Source organism: Apteryx mantelli, chromosome 6 (genome assembly GCF_036417845.1).
Source record: "Apteryx mantelli isolate bAptMan1 chromosome 6, bAptMan1.hap1, whole genome shotgun sequence".
NCBI classification, from domain to species: Eukaryota; Metazoa; Chordata; class Aves; order Apterygiformes; family Apterygidae; genus Apteryx; species Apteryx mantelli.
The window spans coordinates 34167625-34182873 of record NC_089983.1 but is presented as its reverse complement, the minus strand read 5'-3'; the positions used below and the strand labels follow the sequence as shown (position 1 = coordinate 34182873).

The following is a 15249-nucleotide window of genomic DNA, read 5'->3' as shown; positions in this document are numbered from 1 at the left end:
ACCGTGCTGATCAGAGAAGCATAGCACGTGTTTTCCAGCTTCTCCTCTCCCAAGATCATCTGCCTGCACTGTCTGTTTCACCAGCGAAACCTGATCTCAGTGGCCTCCTCAAATCCATTACAGGGAAAAATAACTGGATCCAACCCAAACAGAAAACAGAGCCATAATATGGTAGCAAACCTCCTGCGAGCTTCCAGAGGAAATGGCAACATTCACCCTGTATGTTTCTGATCCTCTTAAACATACACAGAGCAGCTCGGTTACACACACACACACACACTCATACTCCCTGCATTAGCAAATAATCTCTGAAGTGGAACCGCACTGACTGCTTTGTGGGAATCTATAAGCCTGTAACGGTGTCTGCGTTCCCCTTGGTTTGCCACAACAATAATACCCTCTGCAGAGTTGCAGCAGCTTAGTTCACTCTCCCACTTGCAGATGTACTTTGGCTGCCTCTAATTAGAGCTCGTTCTCTCATTAAGTTGTGCAGAATTATTTCCGATATTCTCCCTGCAATGCGTGCTCACTTTAAACTGATCTACAATCTCTCCCTCAATCACCTGGCTCTCTACTCCAGTTGGGTTTGCTATAGTGATCGAGTGACTGCTCTGTAGGCTTGGGGAAGAGGTGCCGCCATCAGTCAAACTGCAAAAGATGCTGAGTCAGTCTTTCAGGCCTTCCTAGGTGTCCATCTCTCAACCTCCTCCATGCCTGTGCTGCGTGAAGGGCAAATGTCATCCTTAGGCTGGGTGCTATCACCCTGTTGTGAAGTGCCCTTGGAAGAGACAGACTGAAATAACACATCCTGGAGTGTGGTCAGTGGAGAATACTCCAAAACTCTTACCATGTGCTTCCTTGGTTTTCCTAAATGTGTAATTTTCTGAAATCCTTACATATTGCATTCAAACTTGCTAGGCTCAGCTTCTGCTGAAGATGGATCTTTTCCCAGCCACTTTTTTTAACAGGAAGATGATGGGAAAAAAGGGTTCTGAGAGCAATGGAGCTAAATGAAGTGTAGTTTCCATCACCTTTGTGTCTAGAGGGTGGCTTCTTTGATGTCTAATAAGGGTGAGCCTCTCATGACAGTTCCTCTACATGGGGTCATTAATTTAATGTGGGGATATGCCCCAACTGACCACCTGTTTTCATGTAACTCATAAGAACTTAAGAATTATACAGCTTTTAAACTTTTGTCAAAGATGGCTGAATTTGACAAAAAGGTTTCAATTTTATTCAGTGCATCTCACAGACTTACAGACAGAACCTACATGGACAAGTACTGCTGCTTAGGAAAGCAAGCTAGAAAGAGAAGAATATTTTTCATTTTTAATAAAAATACATCTTGAGACAGGCTTTGAACAACATTGCAACCAAATTAAGTGAAGGCAGAAAGCTGAAATAGCCTGTAGAAGGGAGAATGACTGTGAGCTTCCAGAAAGCAGCAATTATAAGAGAATGCTTTTGTTTGTTATAAAGAGACTAATGGCTGTTTTGGTAGTCATTAGACAATGTGTAATAAATTTCTTCTATATTATGTATTTTTAAAGATTCCTAATTTTTCAAAGCCTGCTTTTGCAAAATTGAAAACCTTAGTTACAGACCTCTTTTAGATTATCCTTCTGTTCAATTTAAACAGAAACAGTTCCTACTCTGTCAAGCTTTTCTACAGCTAGTTTTTCTATAAGATTCAGATTTGAAATAGCATCACCTCTTGGAGATTTAGTGATTATTGGATCAAGAAGTGTCTTGGCTATAACAAACAGAAATATCTGAGCCTTTGCTATTTTTAGCAATGTTTGTTCTCATTCTTCAATCTGTATCTGGGCGATTAGTCTCCCTTGATATTTATCTGACTACCACCACAAAAAATCTCAACCCCTGTCCAAATCTACCCTGGGGAGCTAGAGCAGACATTCAATACTATCTTTTGTACAGTTCCTCCTAAAAATACTGTAAAGGCTAATGGGAGATCTTATTGCTGTCTTCAGCCACCTCCTGGAAAGGTACGGATGGGGCCAGACTCTTCTCGAAGGTGCATGGTTATAAACGAAGAGGCCAGAGACACAAGTTGGGACATGGGAAATTCTGATTAGAAATCAGGAAAAACTTTTTCATCATGAGAGTGGTCAAATATTGGACTGGGGCCCAGAGAGGCTAATGGAATATTCACCCTTGGAGATATTGAACCTGGACAAGGCCCTCTGGCAACCTGAGCTAGGTGGATCTGCTTTGAGCAGCAGGTCTGACAAGATGACCTCCAGAAGTCCCTTCCATCCTAGATTATTCCGTGGTTCTGTGATTTTGTTTGACCTGAGCTATAACACTCAGAATCACCGTCTTCTGACATTTGGTTCGTATGCCTGAGCACACCTCCAAAGAGAAGCAGCTCTTGTCCGGCAACACCAAGAAAAGGTCAGAGAGGAAATAAACATGTGAGGACTGGGAAAGAGAATGCTGATGGCAGCTGGGGAGGCAACAGGGTTATCATGTGGGGCCGGGTTATGGTAGTTTAGCAAGCTGGATTTTATCTATGAGCCCTCACTGTGGGCCATAGGCCTGTAGAAATGTTTTTCTTAGACACAGTGTACCCATCCTGTCTATGAAGAAAATTTTCCAAATGTAGGTTAAATGTAGATGGCAACACTTCTGCCTTCCTGAGTCTGCAGGCAGCCTGGGGCAATAGGTCTAAAAGATGAGTCAGTTCTCATATGTTAGAGGAGGATGTCAACTAAAAAAAATAATGAGGGTTATTTAAATGTCATAACTATTGCAAACTATATGGCTTCATGGCTGAGTGCAGTGGTGCAGTGGCTGGACCAGGCTAAGCACTGTAGTGTGCCACCACCTTGGTCCCACTCCAAAGGATGCACAAGCCCAGGCAGTGCTCTTGGCACCACTGCTTCCCCATGCCTGGTATCCACCACTGCAATGTACAGGTATTCTGCAGGCACCAGGCACTGGAGACAGGAAAGGCTTGGACTAGAAGAGGGTCTTGGCCTGACACAGAGAGGTTTAGGAAGCAGGTTTGAAGGAGCAGACAAAGCCACTGAGAACTAGAAAAAGTTGGTAAAAGCACAGCAGGTCAGGAACCCTTTGAAGCATGCTGTGTCATTTAACATCCCACTGAGGGTTCAACTCTGCTTTGGAAGTGGGGGGAGATGCACTTTTCTAAACAAAACATAGCTAGCACAGACTGGAGATTTAGAAGCAGGAAGCAAGTGCAGCCTTACCCAGGACAGCCACATCCTTTGGGCTATCACTTGGGTAACAGACCAGTTCCAGTCCCTGCTCTGCCTGATTTGTAATCCAGAGAGTGCTTTAACAGCTATGTTACTCTTTTTTCCTAACTAGCTGGATCCCGTGCTTGTTTTGCCACACTGAAAGTTCCTTGCTTTTAATCTGATGTGGAATAAAGCTGTCTTCAAACACAGAACTTTTTCCAAGAGGGAAATCTTTTTTGCCAGCCAACCCAAGGGTGACTGAAGTTGGTTTCCAAGGATGCACATGCTATACGGTCCTTACTGTGACAGTAAAGACAAAGGTTCATATGCAAAGATGGTTTCAGTTCTCAGTTTCCCCAGCTTTTCCCCTTGAATACTTCAATAGTTTTCCATTGTTGGAGATTTTAAAATCAAGATAGGGTATTCTCTAGTTCTTGCACAGCTATTAAACTTCAAGCAAGAATTTTATTGAAGGAACTTCTTTCACTGCTGTTATAAAGAGATTCAAACTGCACTAGCCCAATAACCCCCTCTAGCCTTAGATCTTGTAAGAATACACCTTTCTTCAACATTAAGGAAATGTTGGGCTTTTTATGTCCTAAAATGTGAACTCTTTGGGGCAGGAAAAGCCTTTGCTTCATTTCTTGGTACAGTGCTTTAAATATTGACACCCTATAAAGGTTACCATAGCATTAAAATAAAGAATAGTCAAGAGGCCAGAAGCACCCATCACTTTACTTCTTCCTCTTGTGCAAACCGTCTCTTTAATTACTTAACTGCTATTTCTCAGCTGATACAATATTTTATTATCACCTACTTTTCTTGAATGCTTGGCTGATCCGTCTTAATGTTCTTTTAATATAACCTGGAATGGGATAATAATCAGCTTGTACTTCTCCAGCACCTTTAATCCTGACAGGTCCTAGAGCACTTAACAAGGAGAAAAGGAGAGTAAAAGTGCTTCATTCATCAGATACGGCAAGGTTATGCAAGATACCAGATGGGTTAAGACCCACACAGTTGAAAGTGCTGGGGAGTTCAGTGGGACAGTTATAGTCCATGGCCCTGTAATTGTGGAAAGTGCAGCACCACCCTTAAAGCTTTAGTTCAGCGCCCATGTGAAGTTGCGAGGGCAGATACTGATGTGATGTAAGTGAAGTGTTACCAAGATTCCTGCATCTTACAGTGTATGTATGTCATGCCTACATCAGGTTCAGCCAGAGGGCTTTCTTGACTCTCACAAAGTCTGGGAAATGGAGTAAAAACTGGGCAGGACCCATCTCGGTAAGGGCAGGGAACACACATAGCAGGGGAGATGGATGTGGAAGTTCTCAGGGGAACCACTTTCATCAAAATACCAGTCAAAGAAGGTGACCTTCACATCTAGGTTCTGACTGAACCGAAGCCGGGCAATATCCATGCAGGAAAGGCTGGAGAAGGAAGGATCACAGAAAGGAAGGCAGGACATGAAGACCTGAGCAAGTGTTTGTGCTGCCCAGAAGAAAGCCAGAGAAGTTCTGGGCCCAGCATGAATACAAAGGTGGGAAGCAAGAGTAAAAAAAGTTCCAGCTGATAGTAGGATTAATGCCCCAAGTGATAGTGCTGGCACAAGGGAAGGCAGAAAAAAGATGGACATGGAGGGAAATGCTGGAAACAAGACTGACCTGAGGCCAGAGCATTCAGTAGATGTCTGCAAGACAGAAAGAGATCTGGAGCAGGGCTGAAGCAAATCAAGTCTGCAGAGCTGACTTTAAAGACTGATATAATGGAGGAAATGGATGAGATAGTTAGGAAGGGCGAAGGGGAAGAAGCTTTGTGAGACCCCCATTAGGGGATGGTGGAGGAACCATGAGCCACCCAGTCAATGACAGTATGACTGGAGGAGGGAAAGAGGTGATGAGGACAAGATTTCAAGCAGGATTAGCTGAAGGCCTGGGATATGTCAGGAAAGGTCATGTTCAGCCTTGCTGAGAGCAGCTTAAACTAGGGTCAGAGAGCAGACACCAGAATTGAAGTAATGAGGATCCGTTTTCCCCTCCTCCCCGTGGCTACATGTGAGCAGTAGCAGGAACAACTCCAGCCATGCCATAAGCCTCATCTCTGGCAGCCTGGGGATCCTTAAAGAAAAGCAAGGCATACTCCTCCAGTCTTTTCCTCCCTCCTCTTCCCATGAGTCAAGGCAGAAGAGCTCAGTTCATTAATGACATGGAATAGAGTAACACTTATTGCAGACCCACCTGGAAGGGGTTGTTACTGTGAAGAGGACAACTGGGAAAAAAAGGATGCAGTTCAGTAGGGTCAAGTATAGGTTCTCCATTAAGGCAGTAATGTCAACTACATAGATCCAGGACAGAGGAGGACTGGCCAAGGAGCAGTTCTGAAGGACATGGAGATCATATGGGAACACGGGTTGAATATGAATCAGCAGTCTCTTGGAGTCCTCCCCCCCAAAAAAAAAGAAAGAAAAGAAAGGAATGGACAGCATCTGTTATCTGTTAAACAGGAATCATAATCTTTCTGCACTGCTCAGCACTGACAAGGACTCAGCTGGAGTATTGTTTCCAACTTCAAACATTGCATTTAAGGAAAAATATGGACCAATTGGTGAGAGTCCAGAGGAGAAAACTAAGGATGATTAGAGGTCTAGAAAACATGTCATAAGAGGAAAGATTGATAGAATTTGGATTGTTTGGCCTAGCGAAGAATGAGGTGTCATGGCTTCAAGTAGCACTTCAACTTGTGAAGTTCTCAGAGGACTAATTGTCTCTATATTCACATGCAACTACTGGATGATGCACTCAAGTACTTATTGCTTGGAAAAAGGAAAAGAAAAAGGAAAGAATAACCTGTTCTCCTTCTGATGGATAGGGCAAGAAGAAATGGGTTCCAAATGCAGCAGGAAAAATTCAGACCAGACATCAGAAGAAACCTGCAAACTAGAGGGATCATGAAGTCCTAGAACAGAATGTCTAGGGAGGAGCAGAGTCTCCAGCCATGCTGACCTTTAAGAACTGGTTAGGTCAGCCTCTGCCAGGTCAGGAGTTAGTTGCTTAGATTTTGGATGTGTGAACTATTTGATCACTTGAGAGCTGGGCACTGCTCAGTGCTTGGACAAGATCAGTGCATGGAGAAGGAACAGCAGCTAAACACACAGAATATCAGAGGTTATGACAGTAGTCACAGGAAATAACTTCAAAGAGGCTGCAGTCACAGGGATATCTCCATCAGATTAAGGCAAACATCCCCAAATGCTTAATCTAGTACACACTTTAGCAGTCCTTCTTATACAGAGGTCTTAGGTAGAGACACATACTTTCTGCGTGGGATAGGTGACCACATGTCCTCATCTTAAACACATTGTCATTTTTTGTCAGGACTACAGCATGAAACAATCAGCTCTTGGTAAACTTCTCCTAATGCAGAACAACATGGCACAATGGGACACCACAAAGACAGTAGCAGTCTTTGGTCCCCACAATAACTGGCAGAATATCGAGTTCATCATCTCTCTCCTATTCTGCAAAGTCTCTCTGTGTCTAGGACCTGCAGGTCTAAAAGGATTTGGGGTTCAAAGATAAAGAGTACAGCTGACAATCCTATTCTCCAACCATAGTGGAAGTTCCCACTGTAAAGTTCATCTACAGAGGAGACAAAACTTTCTCAGGAACCAGCTCAGGACTGAATTACCCCATCCCTCATGCAGTTTACACAATTTTCCCCCAAGTATAGTTCGGTTTCTCCAGCAAACGCAAAGCATCAGGTATAGGAAACAATACAAAAAAAAAAAGCATTTTTGGCTCATCATTCTCCCATTCTGCACCATTCCTTCCCTCACTCCCAACCAGGGGAAGGTTAAACCCTGTGTAACTGCTGAGGGTCATCCCACTCCGTGCACCACCAGTGTTCAAGCTGCAAATGGAACGTGCTTGGATACAACGATAACATAGGAAAACCTGTGCAGAACTGAGCCGAATGAGATGAGTGGGATCAGGACCTGATGTGTTTGTTGATTCTAGCCAAGAAGGAGAGAAGGAAGAGGAGATGAGAGGTGACCGCCAAAGAGTTTAAAACCATGACAGATGAAATGAGGCACGAGGATTGCAGAATCTGGGCCCTGTCACTGGAACCAGTCTATCCACAAGCATTTTGCCTTATCTCACCACTTTTCACAGAGGGGCATGGGGACACCAGATTTATTACCTACATAAGTTTCCAGTTCTTGCTGTTTTTTTCCTCACCAGAGGAAAAGCCATCACTCATCACTCTCAGCTGCTGACAACATAATCTGTTCTACTGTAACCAGTGATAAAGCAAAAAAGGATAAAGGGTTGGGTGTGAAAGGATGGGGGGAGCTAAGTCTTCAGCATCAAGAAACTCATTTTATGCAAGTAACCCCAGTTAACAAACAAAAATGAGAAAGATTAAAAGTTAACAAGCTATTCTGCAAGTATTATTTCAGTCTAGTTTCCCATGGAAACTATATCATGTTGCTTTTTCTCTTGTCTAATAGGATGCCAGCTCCTGTTAAAGCTTTTGCTCCAGCTGAAGCTCTGTCCTGCATGGACTCTCCATGTGCAGGGTAGCCGAGCCAACACTGTAATCTTTCCCTCAACAGGACATTACTAGTTTTCCTTTTCTTCATCCAGCCACAATTTTCATGAAACATGCAGGAATTTAATACCTCTCCCCTCTCTGCCAAATCTGAAAATGGCCAAAAGGCTTAGAGGAGGGCTGAATGTAAAGTCTAATAGCTAGCACAATCATGTGGCTTTATTCTTGTAGAAATCAGCTACTAAAAGGGATGGGGTGATCACAGATATGGACCAGTAATTATAGTCTATTTTACTATCTTACTCCAGGCCTAGGATTGAAGAAAACAGATTATTTTAATCTAGTCCACATTATTAAATCAGTCCGCCCCATGTTTGGTATTCTCCTGGGAGCTAAGGTGAGATAAGCTAGCCATGCAGACTGAACCATCTCTTTAGTGCAGCCTGTTGTGTCCTCCCTCTCTCCCCAGCAAATGGAGGATTTTAGGTGTGGGATTGGTAATTAAGCTGTAGCTAAATTGTCTCTACCATAAAAATTTGGTCTAAAGTGGTGAGTGCACAAACTCAGAGAGCATGCTCTCCAACTGATTTATTCCTTTGCACTTGTAGTGGATCTCTGCAGGCATAATCTGAAGGGCTGCTCAGCACTTTCGGCTCCTCATGAAGTGATTCAAGGACAGCTTTCACCCAAAAGCCTTGGACCAAGCCCTGGCCCAGGGAGTGTAGTCAAGGTTGGAAGCTGTACACACACTTATTCACCTTTCATCACCTTGGAGCCGCATGCACAGCAGACACATAGGACACACAGCATCACAAGCGCTATCAGTCATCCAGCTTTCGGCACAACCATATTTCTGACTCCTGGACCATCCTTGAACAGAAAAACACCAACGTGAGCAAAAGGCTGCCACAGAGGAGGCCCTTGCTGTGAATGAATATTTGCTTGAAAGACAGCCTGAATGCAGTTCAGTTTTGTATGAACAGAGCTCCTTCCAGGAGCAAGTGTTGCCTTTGTGGAAATAACAGTAACTCTACAGATGCAACAATGGAACTACATGCTTTTGCATTGCTTGTTCTGTCACTAGCTGACATCAGCCACTGTTAATCATGGCCTGAAATGTGTATCTATGAAACAGTGACACAAACACAGACAAGTTCCTTCATGAAGCCTTTTATATGGGGAAAAGTGAAAGAAAAGAAAAACTGCTCCTCAGGCTAGCTAGTGGCACTGAAATAAATGGGTCAGGCATCAGAGTTTCAGCAGGCACAAAAGGTGAAAACCCCATCTCCTGGAGCAATTAAAAGTCAATGGGATTACTAGCCTTCACTACTATTTATAGAAACTCTGCTGTGTGCACAACATTATCAAAATACAGGGGTCAAGTCCCTGTCTACCCTTTTGCTGTTAAAATTAATAGGAACTTTTCCAATCAACTCTGTGGCAACAGAATCCAAATCTAAAATAGATGATACCCAGGACTATGTTCAGTTGATGGCTCAAACAAGGCTTTTGCTGAAGCCAAAGTTAGTTCTTCCTGTACAGTTTGGATTTGATCTTGGGACGGGTAAAACAGGAGAATTAGATATAAAGGTATTAAAAGTCAAAGACAGAAGGGCAGAGAGGTAGACTGAATGTCACAGGGAGCTTCTTCCTTGTCTTTCTGTCATAAGTTGCAATATTCAGACTGAAATCTAGGGGGCTGTGTCCCAGCATCTCTTAGTCTTCTGTTTTAGCAGGACTGGCTGTTTTCCAATGAATGATTCTCCTAACACCAAGTAAATGAATCATGTAGGAATACGCATATGAAAAAAGGACACGGATGGGACACCTGCACAAGAAGCACTGTTGTTACGTGACTGAATGTGTTTGAAAACAGTGTGCCAGTTTGGACAGATCCCACTAAACATCAGCTTCTCTCTTCCTGAGTTTCCCTGGCTTTCCTACGTGCTTGCAATGTTGGTTCTACAATTGTTTCTTCTTCCATTCATTCACTATCATGCTCCTGTCTTGAATTCTGCCATAGGCTACCTTCTTCCTTTTCAGCTAACTCTACGAACAAGGTACCTGATTCTGCTCTCTCTTAAAAAGGTGTAAATCAGAAATCAATGAAAAGTGGCCTTGAATGCTTTTTGTACTCAGGAGAAGCACCACAGCAAGTTCCTGCACTCCTCAGTATTGCTGAGAGCAGTCTGTAGAGTGGGGATGTTTCCCGGCTTCATTCATGACTTCTCTGCAGACACTACACAGCAGGAAGCTAACGATGGCTTCTGTGTGCGCCTGTATTTGTAACAGGAATCGAGCTGAGATTCTCACTTGTTATTTCAAACAACCCATGATACTGACCAGCCATTAGCTGGTACTAATGATTCATTGCTCCTGTGTTGGGCCTCCAAGAAAGGCATTTTGTTCCAGACTGAGGCATTAGGAGCAGGAACAAAGTAGGAACTGTCAGGTGGGGGCAGAGCTGCCATGCATCTAATCTAGTGCTCTGTCACAGAGAGTGGCCAGAGCCAGATGCTTCAGGGGAACATGTAAGACTCCAGAGAGAATCTCTCTTCACATTTAGGGCTATCTTAGCTTTAGAGAGGTCCTGGGCATGGCAGGTGCCCACATGCTGAAGACATGACACTACATGTGCATGAAATCCAGACCTGTGCACCTAGAGAGGCAGATCTCACTGGCATGCACAAGTGGCTGTTGAGCTGTGGGGCTACAGCCTGGCCCTGGGGCTCTGCCCCTGTCTTGTGTCTTCTAGATTGGCTTCAGATTTGAAACATGAATCTTACTTTCAGATGTATTACCATTAACTCCAATGACCCTAGGTATCCTTAATTACCACGTATTTTTACAATCTTTTATTAAACTTAGTTAACCTTTTTGTCCTGCTAACCTCCTGCAGCAAGGAGTTCCACCACCTAATGACACATCACATAGAAATGCATGTCCTATTACCCTTCATAAGTTGCCTTCTCTTCCAATTTCCTTTAAGGTCTTCATGTTCTCATATTAATGAGTTGGTATCCCTAAAGTCTGGAGGAGACTTTGAAATGGAAAGGATAGATACAGTGTCTATTTTCATACATTGCTACTGAGTACTGAGCTAAGTCCAAACCAGCAGTCTGCAGGCAAAAGCGTCCACAGTCTATTCTCTCTCATTCTCCTTAGCCAGCCAATCCTATCTGCACTGACTTTTCAAATTTCCATCTTTACAGTATTTTTTCTCAGAAAGGAGAAATAGAGAAACACAGACAAAAACTGACAGGTAAAAAAAAAAAATGTATGCACACTCTAACTGACAATCTTACAAGCAATCATTGAGACACACCGATTTCTAAATGATCTCCATTTCATTTAAGAATGCTTTTCTATTTATTTTCAGCACAACTAGCACCAACTCTGAGATCCTAAACCCTGTCATACTGCCAACTCCTTGTGACACGGACAAACAGTTTATCAACTGATGTGAAGGGACTTTTCACCCTATGCCTTTTTCCTGCTGCTCTCCATAACGTGCTTTCAACTTGGCTCCATACCAAGCACTATGAAACATTTGTGGGAGTGGAGCTCATCTCAGTTTTTTTCTCTTGAAGAACATTGTCAAAGATCCAGGAAAGCAGACAAAATTCTGCAAATGCAGAGCATTAACCAGGCAGAGTATTAACCAGAATAGAAGAAAATACTCCAGGATCTTTCTTTCTCACTTTCCCCCCAAAGCTCAGCCTTTCAGTTCTCAGAATTAGCTGACACAATGGTGCAGAACGTTTACTCAGTGAAACCTTTGAAAATGCAGAGCAAGTCCCTGAAAGGCAATGCCATTACCGAGGGCAGAGTCCAGCCCATCCATCAGATTTCATAAAGTTAAGTCCTGGTTTTCAATAAAAGCAATTGCCTCTTTCAGCTGCCAGCCTTGAGCAGACATTGCTCTTCCTGCCCTAGACTTGGAAGCTCAGATGCTGTGTTCACCTGGTCATCAGATCCACTCTTTTTTGTCTGCATTACTGAATGCTCTTGAGTAACATGCAATGATCAGAACAGTTTTACAATAATGAGCTTTACTCCTTCCTATAGTCCTCAGCACATTTTTAAATGAAAGAATCAGCTTACCCATAAGAGCCACAAACAAACATGAGGAGCTTAAGATATAAGTAATTCAGTAGCCTGAAGTATTGTGCATGTTGGGCAATCATAAATTTAAAGTGAAAATTCCTGCAGATTTTGTTTTGCATTAGATATTAAATAAAACCCACTTGCGAAACCAAATTAGTAAGAAACCTTTTGGGCTGTTGTATTTTTTTAAGAAAATCAAAACAGGATTAAAACATCTTTTCGAGACTCGCTGTCATTTTATCTGAGTGTATAAGCTTAGAGCGCCTAACAGTCAATTTATAATGAAGGCTTTTGTTCTCAGCAGTGCGATGCAGCCCTGCAAATTTGCCCACAGCTGCAGCAGTTTCAGATGTTTTTGACAGGTAAAGAAAATACTGTTTATTTCTGTCATTGTCATTAATCTGCACAGGAAAGAATTAGCGATTACATTTTGTGCCCAAGCAGATAAATTTTCATGAGCATCTCGGCAAGGCTGCTATAGAATAACATGCATTTATCACTTCTAGGGTTGTGAGGGTCCAAAACATGAAGGGTCTTTGCTCAGCTGTTAGGCTGGAAAATGAATGGGAAATAAAGGCTAAAGCAGCAATAACCACCATTATAAAAAGGAACAAGGATTTCAGAATATAGCTCAGTTACAGTTTTGCTGGAGCGAGGACCAAATAACCAAAGTGCAGTACAACCTCAGCTGCACCGATTCAGTTCTTACAGTTATTCTGAACTTTATTACTTTGAAGCTGTAGTCAGGATCTGACCATGCTTTAAAACCCCAGGATCTGGGCCTATATAGTGACTTGTGCTTCTGAGCTGTTCCAGGGTGAAGGGTTTCAGATACTCCTCAAGACTTGCTAGTTAAGAAAAAAATCATTTGCAGAATAAGGTACTATTCGAGGACAAGTGGCAGAATCCAGCTGTAAGTGTCTTATTATATTGGTCAGAAACTGTGAGAAGCAAAAAAGAGAAATCCTGGTGAAACTATTACATGCAGGTCACGTCTGCTCAGTTTCTCACTCAGGTAGGCTGGCAGATGGTCAGCAAATAGTCTCACTTTTACAATGCAACCTACACAGGTTTTAAGGGTGAAAATTAGCATCCAATTATTTTCAAGAGCTTATACTCTCCAAGGAAGCGAGTTTCCTCTATTTTAACTCTGCTTAGGATCTATTTGCTCACACACGTAAACCAATCTTGCAGGCGCTATGTCTGGTGTACACAGGCAGAATGGTAAGCCAGGGAAGAGTACTAGAAACGTGAAATAATGCAGATTCCCAGGCAGGGAGTTGCATGGCTTCCAACTTTTACAGGAGATAGGGAGGAGACAGTCAAGTGAGGAAGGCATAAAGCATGTCTGAAAAAAGAAGAATGATTTCCCCCACCCCCATCTAAAAGCCTGTCATGAAAATTGTGTCTCACAGCTATCAGTCAGCTGCATAAACCATTAGAGAAGGCTACAGCCCATTGAGCACCTAGCTTTGATCCATGAAACCTATGGGTATGACACACCCAGCAGGGCTGTGGATATTCAAATGATTTGATGGCAGGCCCTGCTTCTCCCTGAGAAGGTGAGCCCATTCCTCCCCTCCCTGTCCCTGTCACCACCACCTTGGACAGACACACAGGAAGAGAGGATGGCTGCAGAGAAGATATTGGCATTATCCATGGGACAGGCAGGATGCATGCCTGAGCCTGGCCGCTCTCAGATGAGTGCACTGGCTTTCCTTAGCAGAGCACACAAGCCCATGAAGGGGAAAGAAGAAATGGAGCAAAAGCTGTTCTGTTCAAGATTTCAACTTAGGTGACAGGATCTGTGCCAAAAATGTAAACGGGTATCAACCAAGTCTAACCTCGCAAACCTCCCTCATGCAAGGATCCCTTACGATCACAGGTAACAGGACTATCCTGGGCCATAAGGTTATCTGCATATTAGACTTTGATCCCACAAGCAGAGGTCTGCAGCCTTCCCTGCTGCCTGCAGCTGTATCATGTTAAATACAAATGTTGCTGTATATATTACTGTATGGAAGTTGCCAGCCTGAAAATACATGAACTACTTTTAATTGTCAGTAAATGGGGAGAAAAATGCCCTGGGGTGGCACTTCACGTTTTAGTGAGGTTGTGTATGTTTCGTTCCCCTGTGTGGTGGAGGGAAACTTCACTGGCCCAGCTTCAGTCTGTACCAAGGAGCATTTCTGCAAGGCTGTAGCAGGTACACTTCCACCCAGCAATCTTCCCTCCAGCGAGTGCAACCGGGAGCATGGGCCCAACGGCAAACCTTGCAGAGCTCCTGTACCCCAGGAACGGTGGATCAGGTGCGGTTGCCTCCTGCCACGTGTTGTATTTTTAAAAGCGAACAGCATGTGAAATACTCCCCCCACACCACTTCTTGCAAGCGGGGGTCACGGTGCGCGGCTGCCTGCCGGCACCCGAAGCCCCCACACCCAGAGATGCCCTGCTCCACGGAGCGCTCCCCGAACCGCTGCCGCGCCACATCCGCACGGCCACGGGGCGGGGCGAGGCCCCAGGCCGGCACAGGGGGCCGCAGCCGGCCCCCGGCCCCCCGCCCCCCGCCCGCGCCGCGGTGCCCGGCAGCCTCCGGGCCGGGGCCGAGCGCCTCCCCCGCCGGGCGCCGCCGCCGCGCCCGCCGCGCCGCCTCACCTGCTCGGGCCCCTGGAAGCAGATCCTGCAGAGCGGGGTGCGGATGCCGCTGTCGACGCTGCTGCCCAGCGAGTAGCGGTCCTCGGCCTTGCCTTTGGCGAAGTCGTCCGAGGAGGTGCTGCTGGGCAGCGAGGCGGGCGGCTCCCCGGCGGGGCTGCCCCACTCCTCGGCGGCGGGGCTGCCCGCGCCGCCGCCCGCCGCCGCCCGCCAGCCGGGCCCGCGCCCCCCGGGCGCCGCGGCGCCGCCGGCCCCCGCCGGGCCGCCCGCCGCCGCCTCTGCGCCGCCGGGCATGGGGAGCGGCGGCGGCGGCGGCGGCGAGGGCGGCGGCGGCGGCGGCGGCGCGGGGGGTCTCCGCAGCAGGAAGACCTTCAGGTCATTGAAGAGCATGCGGCAGCGGCACTTGAGGAGGCCTTGGTTTCGCAACATCTGTCTCGGACGGAGGAGCCCGCAGCAGCAGTAGCAGAAAATGACCGCGCCGGGTGGTATTAACATGTGCCTTTCCTGGGCAGGCGGGGACGGCGGGGGAAAGAGAGGGCAGGAGCCGGGCGCCCCGCGGCCGGGGGGCTCTGCCGGGCCCGCAGCGCTCCGGCGGGGGCCTGCGCTGGCGGCTCGGAGACCGACGAAGAACCTCGGGAGGGCGGCGGGGTGGCAAGCGAGGCCGACGACAGCAATAATAATAATAATAATAATAATAAAACCCGGCTCGGCGCCC

At 45.6% G+C, this 15249-nt stretch overlaps 1 protein-coding gene across 1 annotated transcript in view; it reads right to left on the bottom strand.

The window, feature by feature from the left end:
• Positions 1 to 15029, bottom strand: part of MARCHF4 (membrane associated ring-CH-type finger 4) — a 111464-nt gene extending 96435 nt beyond the window's left edge. Inside the window, exon 1 of the mRNA XM_067298577.1 lies at positions 14538 to 15029. Within this exon, the coding sequence (XP_067154678.1) occupies positions 14538 to 15029 (492 nt within the window). The remainder of the gene's footprint in view (positions 1 to 14537) is intronic.
• Between the last annotated feature and the right edge of the window lie 220 nt (positions 15030 to 15249).